This window comes from Penaeus vannamei, chromosome 27, assembly GCF_042767895.1.
Source record: "Penaeus vannamei isolate JL-2024 chromosome 27, ASM4276789v1, whole genome shotgun sequence".
Taxonomy (NCBI): Eukaryota; Metazoa; Arthropoda; class Malacostraca; order Decapoda; family Penaeidae; genus Penaeus; species Penaeus vannamei.
This window is the reverse complement of record NC_091575.1, coordinates 15,343,776-15,353,775: the sequence shown is the minus strand read 5'-3', so window position 1 is coordinate 15,353,775 and position 10,000 is coordinate 15,343,776. Positions and strand designations below refer to the sequence as shown.

General features: G+C 41.4%; 1 protein-coding gene across 1 annotated transcript; it reads right to left on the bottom strand.

Annotated features, from left to right (window-relative positions):
- Positions 1 to 5,051: 5,051 nt before the first annotated feature.
- On the bottom strand, positions 5,052 to 7,841 carry LOC138866843 (uncharacterized). Its single transcript, XM_070140645.1, has 4 exons — positions 7,729 to 7,841; positions 6,533 to 6,587; positions 5,712 to 5,905; positions 5,052 to 5,625 (listed from the first exon to the last, which is right to left on the bottom strand). Exons 1-4 carry the CDS (start codon positions 7,839 to 7,841, stop codon positions 5,052 to 5,054), a joined length of 936 nt encoding a protein of 311 aa, XP_069996746.1.
- Between the last annotated feature and the right edge of the window lie 2,159 nt (positions 7,842 to 10,000).

The following is a 10,000-nucleotide window of genomic DNA, read 5'->3' as shown; positions in this document are numbered from 1 at the left end:
CATGATTCATATTTAGTTCAAAATATAAGAAAGACAATTAATACAATAGTAATTTATTATTGTAAGAGTGCTTCATTCAAATAGACGAAAGGAAAAGTTGGTTAGCCCAGAAAGGTGATGTTAGTGTATAGAGCACTGAATGTAAAGAGCAATAAATGCAAAGCAAATAGAAGGTTAGATTTGAGTAAATAAAGAGAAACGTTTCAACTGAAGTACAAATCAAGACACAGAAGATAATCTTAAAGGAGCAAACATTCGAACAGCATTTGAGCATATTGTTCTATATTTTATTTGCAGGCACTTATTTAATTAACTTACCCCACTCACGTAACCTACCTGGCACTCATATACCTCCCTTATTTGACACTCATTTAACGCTGACTTACTTTACTTTCATGTCATTCAATTTACTTATTTGGCACACTCATTTTAATTAAACAGCATTAACTTTACTTATATAGTACTCACAGGCTTTACTTACAGGGCGATTACATACCTTAACTATTTGCCATTCTCTTTTCTGACCAGACACTCGCTTATTTTGCCCATCTTCATTATTTAGCACTCACTTTTATCATCCTTACTAACCTGTAACTCATATTACTTATCTATACCCAGCACTCACTTGTATTGCCTGCCTTACTTACGTTGCACTTATTTGTGTTGCATACCTTACCTTTGACCTCACTTGTGTTGCTTACCTTGCACTTTCTTATATTATCTACATTACTAACCTGTCACTCCCTTGAATAATCTACCTTACCTACCTAATACTCACTTGTGTACCCTCCCTTACTTACCTAACAATTACATGTACTGTTTACATTACTTAAATTGCCCACCGTACTAACCTAGCATTCATTTATGTGTTCTCACATACTTCCCTAACACTCCCTTATATCATCTACCTTATTTGGTACTCATTTGTGTTACCTAAATTGCACACATTGTAAACACGTGTTGCCTTCCTTGCTTACCTGGCACTCACTTATGTTGCCCTCCCTACTTACCTGGCACTCAGTTGTGCTGCCTGCTTTACTCACCTGGCACTCACTTGTGTTGCCTTCCTTGCTTACCTGGCACTCACTTGTGCTGCCTGCTTTACTCACCTGGCACTCACTTGTGTTGCCTTCCTTGCTTACCTGACATTCACTTGTGTTGGCTTTCCTACTTACCTAGCACTCACTAGTGTTGCCTTGCTTACCTGGCACTCACATGTATTGCCTTTCTTACTTACCTGGCACTCACTTGTGTTGCCTGACTTACTTTCTTGGCACTCACTTGTGTTGCCTACCTTACTTACCTGGCGGTCACTAGTGTTGCTTTCCTTACTTCCTTGGCACTCACTTGTGTTGCCTACATTACTTACCTGGCACTCACTTCTTTTGCCTTCCTTACTTCCTTGGCACTCACTTCTGTTGCCTTTCTTACTTACCTGGCACTGACTTGTGTTGCCTTCCTTACTTCCTTGGCACTCACTTGTGTTGCCTTCCTTACTTACCTGGCACTCACTTGTGTTGCCTTCCTTACTTACCTGACACTCACTTGTGTTGCCTTCCTTACTTACCTAACACTCATTTGTGTTGCCTTCCTTACTTACCTGGCACTCACTTCTATTGCCTTTCTTACTTACCTGGAGCTCACTTCTTTTGCCTCCCTTACTTAACTGGAACTCACTTGTGTTGCCTTCCTTACTTACCTGGCACTCATTTGTGTTGCCTTCCTTACTTACCTGGCACTCACTTGTGTTGCCTTTCTTACTTACCTGGCACTGACTTGTGTTGCCTTCCTTGCTTACCTGGCACTCACTTGTGTTGTCTCCCTTACTTAACTGTAACTCACTTGTGTGGCCTTCCTTACTTACCTGGCACTCATTTGTGTTGCCTTCCTTACTTACCTGGCACTGACTTGTGTTGCCTTCCTTGCTTACCTGGCACTCACTTGTGTTGCCTTTCTTACTTACCTGGCACTGACTTGTGTTGCCTTCCTTGCTTACCTGGCACTCACTTGTGTTGCCTTCCTTGCTTACCTGGCACTCACTTCTGTTGCCTTTCTTACTTACCTGGCACTGACTTGTGTTGCCTTCCTTACTTACCTGGCACTCACTTGTGTTGCCTTCCTTACTTCCTTGGCACTCACTTGTGTTACCTTCCTTACTTACCTGACACTCACTTGTGCTGCCTTCCTTGCTTACCTGGCACTCACTTCTATTGCCTTCCTTGCTTACCTGGCACTCACTTCTTTTGCCTCCCTTACTTAACTGGAACTCACTTGTGTTGCCTTTCGTATTTACCTGGCACTCATTTGTGTTGCCTTCCTTACTTACCTGGCACTGACTTGTGTTGCCTTCCTTGCTTACCTGGCACTCACTTGTGTTGCCTTTCTTACTTACCTGGCACTGACTTGTGTTGCCTTCCTTGCTTACCTGGCACTCACTTGTGTTGTCTCCCTTACTTAATTGGAACTCACTTGTGTGGCCTTCCTTGCTTACATGGCACTCACTTGTGTTGCCTTCCTTACTTACCTGGCACTCACTTGTGTTGCCTTCCTTACTTACCTGGCACTCACTTGTGTTGCCTTCCTTACTTACCTGGCACTCACTTGTGTTGCCTTCCTTGCTTACCTGGTACTCACTTGTGTTGCCTTTCTTACTTACCTGGCACTGACTTGTGTTGCCTTCCTTGCTTACCTGGCACTCACTTGTGTTGACTCCCTTACTTAACTGGAACTCACTTGTGTGGCCTTCTTTGCTTACCTGGCACTCACTTGTGTTGCCTTCCTTACTTACCTGGCACTCACTTGTGTTGCCTTCCTTACTTACCTGGCACTCACTTGTGTTGCCTTCCTTACTTACCTGGCACTCACTTGTGTTGCCTTCCTTGCTTACCTGGCACTCACTTGTGTTGCCTTTCTTACTTACCTGGCACTGACTTGTGTTGCCTTCCTTGCTTACCTGGCACTCACTTGTGTTGTCTCCCTTACTTAACTGGAACTCACTTGTGTGGCCTTCCTTGCTTACCTGGCACTCACTTGTGTTGCCTGACTTACCAGGCACTCACTTGTGTTACCTACCTGACTTACCTGGTACTCACTTGTGTTGCCTCCCTTGCTTACCTGGCACTCACTTGTGTTGCCTTCCTTACTTACCTGGCACTCACTTGTGTTGCCTTCCATACTTACCTGGCACTCACTTCTATTGCCTTCCTTGCTTACCTGGCACTCACTTGTGTTGCCTTCCTTACTTACCTGGCACTCACTTGTGTTGCCTTCCTTACTTACCTGGCACTCACTTCTATTGCTTTCCTTGCTTACCTGGCACTCACTTGTGTTGCCTTCCTTACTTACCTGTCACTCACTTGTGTTGCCTTCCTTACTTACCTGGCACTCACTTGTGTTGCCCTCCTTACTTACCTGACACTCACTTGTGCTGCCTTCCTTGCTTACTTGGCACTCACTTGTGTTGCCTTCCTTGTTTACCTGACACTCACTTGTGTTGCCTGACTTACCTGGCACTCACTTGTGTTACCTACCTGACTTACCTGGTACTCACTTGTGTTGCCTGCCGAACTTACCTGGCACTCACTTATGTTGCCTTCCTTACTTACCTGGCACTCACTTGTGTTGCCTACCTGACATACCTGGCACTCACTTATGCTGCTTTATTTACCTGGCACTCACTTATGTTGCCTACCTGACATACCTGGCACTCACCTGTGTTGCCTTCCTTGCTTACTTGGCACTAACTTGTGTTGCCTTACTTGCTTACTTGGCACTCACTTGTGTTGCCTTCCTTGCTTACCTGGCACTCATTAGTGTTGCCTTCCTTGCTTACCTGGCACTCACTTGTGTTGCCTTCTTTGCTTACCTGGCACTCACTTGTGTTGCTTTACTTGCTTACCTGGCACTCACTAATGTTGCCTTCCTTACCTGGCACTCACTAATGTTGCCTTCCTTACCTGGCACTCACATATGTTGCCTTCCCTACTTACCTGGCACTCACTAGTGTTGCCTACCTTGCTTGCCTGGCACTCATTTCTGTTGCCTACCTTACTTACCTGACACTAACTAGTGTTGCCTACCTTGCTTGCCTGGCACTCATTTGTGTTGCCTACCTTACTTACCTGGCACTGTTGCCTTACTTACTTACTTAGCACTCACTTGTGTTGCCTTCCTTACTTACCTGGCACTCACTTGTGTTGCTCTCCTTACTTTCCTGGCACTCACTTGTGTTGCCTTACTTACTTGGCACTCACTTATGTTGCCTTATTTACTTACCTGGCACTCACTAGTGTTGCCTTCCTTGCTTACCTGGTATTTACTTGTTGCCTACCTTACTTACCTGGCACTCGCTTGTGTTGCCTTACTTTCTTTCCTAGCACTCACTTGTGTTGCTTTCCTCACTTACCTGGCACTCACTTGTGTTGCCTTCCTTGGTTACCTGGCACTCACTAGTGTTGCCTTCCTTGCTTACCTGGCACTCACTTGTGTTACCTTACTTACCTGGCACTCCTGATGCCTTCCTTACTTACTTGGCATTCACTTGTGTCGATTTCCTTACCTACTTGGCACTCATTTGTGTTGGCTGCCTTACCTACCTGGCACTCACTAGTATTGCTTGCCCTTCCTGGCACTCAATAGTGTTGCTTGCCTTACCTGGCACATACTTATGCTGCCTTCCTTACTTACCTGGCACATTTGTGTTGCCTTTCTTACTTACCTGGCACTCACTTGTGTTGCCTTACTTGCTTACTTGGCACTCACTTGTGTTGCCTTCCTTGGTTACCTGGCACTCACTAGTGTTGCCTCCTTGCTTACCTGGCACTCACTTGTTGCCTTCTTTGCTTACCTGGCACTTACTTGTGTTGCCTTACTTGCTTACCTGTCACTCACTAATGTTGCCTTCCTTACTTGGCAGTCACTTGTGTTGCCTACCTGACATACCTGGCACTCACTAGTATTGCTTGCCATACCTGGCACTCAATAGTGTTGCTTGCCTTACCTGGCACTCACTTATGCTGCCTTCCTTACTTACCTAGCACATTTGTGTTGCCTTACTTACCTGGCACTGACTTGTGTTGCCTTCCTTGGCACTCACTTGTGTTGCCTACCTGACTTACCTGGCACTCACTTGTGTTGCCTACCTGACTTACCTGGCACTCACTTGTATTACCTGCCTTACTTTCCTGACACTCACCTGTGTTGCCTTCCTTGCTTACCTGGCACTCACTTGTGTTGCCTTTCTTGCTTACTTGGCACTCACTTGTGTTGCCTCCCTTGCTTACCTGGAACTCCCTTGGGTTGGCTGCCTTACCTACCTGGCAGTCCCTTGTATTGGCTGCCTCACCTACCTGGCACTCACTTCTGCTGCCTACATGACTTAACTGGCACTCACTTCTATTGCCTACCTGACTTACTTGGCACTCACTTGTGTTGCTTTCTTTGCTTACCTGGGACTTACTTATGTCGCCTTCTTTACTTACCTGGCACTCACTTGTGTTGCCTGCTTTACTTACCTGGCACTCACTTGTGTTGCCTGCCTTACTCACCTGGCACTCCCTTGGGTTGGCTGTCTTACCTAACTGGCACTCCCTTGTGTTGGCTGCCTCACCTACCTGGCACTCACTTCTGCTGCATACATGACTTACCTGGCACTCACTTCTATTGCCTACCTGACTTACTTGTCACTCACTTGTGTTGCCTTCTTTGCTTACCTGGGACTTATGTCGCCTTCTTTACTTGCCTGGCACTCACTTGTGCTACCTTCTTTGCTTACCTGGGACTTACTTATGTCGCCTTCTTTACTTACCTGGCACTCACTTGTGGTGCCTTCCTTACTTACCTGGTACTCACTTGTGTTGCCTTCCTTACTTATCTGGCACTCACTTTTGTTGCCTTCCTTGATTACCTGGTACTCACTTGTGTTGCCTTATTTGTTTACCTGGCACTCTTTTGAGTTGCCTTCCTTACTTACCTGGCACGCACTTGTGTTGCCTTACTTACCTGGCAGTCACTTGTGTTGCCTTCCTTACTTACCTGGCACTCACTTGTGCTTACCTACCTGACTTACCTGGCACTCACTTGTGTTGCCTTTCTGACTTACCTGGCACTCCCTTGTGTTGCCTTCCTTACTTACCTGACACTCACTTGTGTTTACCTACCTGACTTCCCTGGCACTCACTTGTGTTTACCTACCTGACTTACCTGGCACTCGCTTGTGTTGCCTTCCTTATTTACCTGGCACTCACTTGTGTTGCTTTCCTTACTTACCTGGCACTTACTTGTGTTGCTTTCTTCACTTACCTGGCACTCACTTGTGTTGCTCTTCTTCCTTACCTGGTACTCACTTGGGTTGCCTTCTTTACCTGGCACTCACATGTGTTGCCTTCCTGAATTGCCTCGCCTTCACTTGTGTTGCCTCCTTACTTACTTGGCACTCACTGCGTCGCCTACCTAAAATACCTTGCAATCACTTATGTTGCTTACCTTACCTCACTGGCACTCACTTGTGCCGTCTATCTTACCTTGCACTTACTTGCGTTGTCAACCTTACTTTGCAATCGCTTGTGTTGTCTGCCTTACTCTTACTTCTGTTGAATACTTTACATAACAGGCACTCACTGACACATCCTCTGTGTTGCCTATCTTTCTTATTTGGCACTCAATAGTGTTGCCTACCTTACTTACCTGACACTCACTTGCGTTGTCTACCTTACTTACCTGGCACTCAGGTTGCCTATCTTACCTACCTGGCACTAAATTGTGCTACCTACCTTACCTGGCACTCAGGTTGCCTATCTTACCTATTTGGCACTAAGTTGCTTACCTTACCTGGCACCAAAATGCGTTGCTTACCTTACTTACCTGGGACTAAATTGTGTTGCCTACCTTACTTATCTGGCACTCACGTTGCCTATTTTATGTTTGACACTAAATTGTGTTGCTTACCTTACCTGGCACTAAAATGCGTTGCTTACCTTACTTACCTGGCAGTAAAATGCGTTGCTTACCTTACTTACCAGGCACTAAATTGTGCTGCTTGCCTTAATTATCTGGCGCTCAGGTTGCCTATCTTACCTACCTGGCACTAAATTGTGTTGCCTGCCATACTTACCTGGCACTCAGTTGCCTATCTTACCAGGCACTAAATTGTGTTGCCTACCTTACTCACTCACATTATCTGCCGTCATGAGAATTCGAATCCACTGATCTGGAGCTGGGATATATTTTCATGTTTTTTCTAACATCGATCTAGGCTAAGAAACAAATACTTAGCAATTTGTATAAGCTTTGTATTTAGCAATTTGTATAACCTACATGAACGGTAAGCAAACGGGCATACTACATAATTTTTTTTTAAATAATGGACATATTGCCATGTGGCACACTGGATGATAATTTATCTGATAAACTTCATCTAGTCATGAAATTGATTCAATTATTACCCAATATATCGTAATATATACGTTCATCATATATGTGTGTGTATGTGTATTATGTATTTAGCTTTACATCAAATAGAGAAAGGGGGAAAGAGTCGAACGAACACACTCACAGCCAAAATGTATTTTACCATAGGAAAAAAAGGTTAATTCCTTTCCTTTTATACCAAGCTAACGATTAAATTCATTTATATGTAACTTTCAGTGCTCCAATACCAATTCCTGTGAGACGGATACACTTTTTTCTGTCACTAAAACTTGTTCCTTGTTCTAACGATGTCAAGATTACCTCGAGTGGAATCTTGTATTACTCATGAGGCGGAGGGAGAAGCATGTCGCCGCATCTTCATTTCTTCCTGTTTCCCAAAGTTGTAGAATGTAAATTTCTTGCATGAATGCCATTGTGTACTTTTATTACGATTTCTAATGTATACATATAGATGTTACATTATTTTCATTTCTGATAAATATATATATATATATATATATATATATATATATATATATATATATATATATATATATATATATATATATATATATAATATTAACACACACATATAGTGTTCACACACACACAAACACACACACACACACACACATGTATATAAACAAATATAAATATATATATTTATATACATAGTATATATGTATGTATGTATACGTACATACATATACAGAGTATATATGTATGCATGTATACGTACCTATATATATATATATATATATATATATATATATATATATATATATATATGTATATATATATATATATATATATATATATATATATATATATATATATATATATATATATATATATATAGTATATATGTATGCATATTTACGTACATATATCTATATCTATATATATGTAGATATATCTATATACATATATATATGTATGTATGTATGTATCTATCTATATCTGTATATACATACACATATTTATATGTGAGGGTACATATTCGCAATTCCCTTTATCATCCCTTCATTATTGTTGTCTTTCGATGAAATTCATATATCCAGCACATGAATATGACAGACAGAAAAGATGAAGACGCACAACTTCATCATATTTGATGACAGGCAGACTTGTGATCCGAGACGTGATCTGTGAGAACGTGTGTGAGATGCAGTGCGTGACCTATTGTACAGTATAGCTCGTGCCAGACCTGCAGATGTGTCTTACATGGATGGAGGTTAGAAAGACACAAGACGAGTATTCTTTCAATAAAATTCTTTATGAAATGCATTTTACTGTTATTCTATCAGCGAACAGGTGTTATCATCATTATCATTATGATTATTGTTGTTCTTATAATGATGTGGTTCGAATTATTTTTTTTACTTCATTTCGCGCCACCACGTAATATTTTGCATGGATGGGAAAGATCGAAGGAAATTTGAAAGAGGAGTAAATATGTAATATTTCTTATTCAGTGTGTGAGAGAACTGCTCATGGCTTGGTGCAACTTATAAGCTTCTACCCAATTGCAATTGCTAACATAAAACATGAAAATGCACTCTCTCGTATGGAAGTAGATATGACTAGAATATTAATTTTGTTATCAGCAGCATATACCAGTATCATCAATGGAATACATGAGGGAAGATACGTACATTCACTTTTTCAGAGTTAGTAAAGCAGAATTTTATAACATACCATGTGTCGTTAGAAAACCCGTTCATGATAAAAAGGACTTAATACACTAACATGATAGCAGGAGCAATAATTTCAATATAAATTTACATCGTCGAATATTACCTCAACAGAGAAATGGTGTACCTACCAGCATTAGTGTTATCATACCTTTTATTCAACAAGCATTATCATTACTTTCAATTTGAGACTATGCCCAGTGGTTATTTCAAAATGTTTTCACTTTTGTTTCAATTATTGAGTCATCACCGCCCTAAAATTCAATATTCACTTCAATGAGTTTGTAGGACATCTTACGGAGCATATATATTTTTCTAATGCTTGATCTTGTGACATGGTTGTGCAATTAAAATGCCAAGACTTGAGTATTGATAGACACTTATCTGATCATGACTGCAAGCGTATTCTCTGAAAATGATTGGCTTTCAATTCGACATTTTCTGAAACATGCATACAATATTTTCTCTGTGCTTATTTCAGATATCAGATATAGTTTCAAAAGATCCTTTGATAGCCTTAAATTTATTCGTGTTTAGTGTTTACTCGACCAATTTACTCATCTCTAAAAGTGATCAGTGACTTGTGACTTTGACAGACGACCCGACGTTGGGAAAGAGAGAAAGGTAGAGGGGGCGATCTCACAACAGAGAGAGAGAGAGAGAGAGAGAGAGTCTAAATGCGGTGAATCCAATTCGGTTTTTTACTATATATGATGAAAAGTCACGTTTTATTTCGTTCATGTGTTTCATTTTGCTTGCGTGTCATAGTGTTTATATTCTTCATACACACACACACACACACACACACACACACACACACACACACACACACACACATATATATATATATATATATATATATATATATATATATATATATATATATATATATATATATA

Excerpts from the sequence above, each read along its gene's own strand:
- LOC138866843 (XM_070140645.1), bottom strand. The coding sequence starts at position 7,841 with ATGGCATTCATGCAAGAAATTTACATTCTACAACTTTGGGAAACAGGA. Across the intron at positions 6,588-7,728 it reads AATACAAGATTCCACTCGAG|AAGTAAGAGTAAGGCAGACA; the intron begins GTAATCTTGACA and ends AGTATTCAACAG. Across the intron at positions 5,906-6,532 it reads AAGTAAGGTTGACAACGCAA|GTAATCAAGGAAGGCAACAA; the intron begins GTAAGTGCAAGG and ends AGTGAGTACCAG.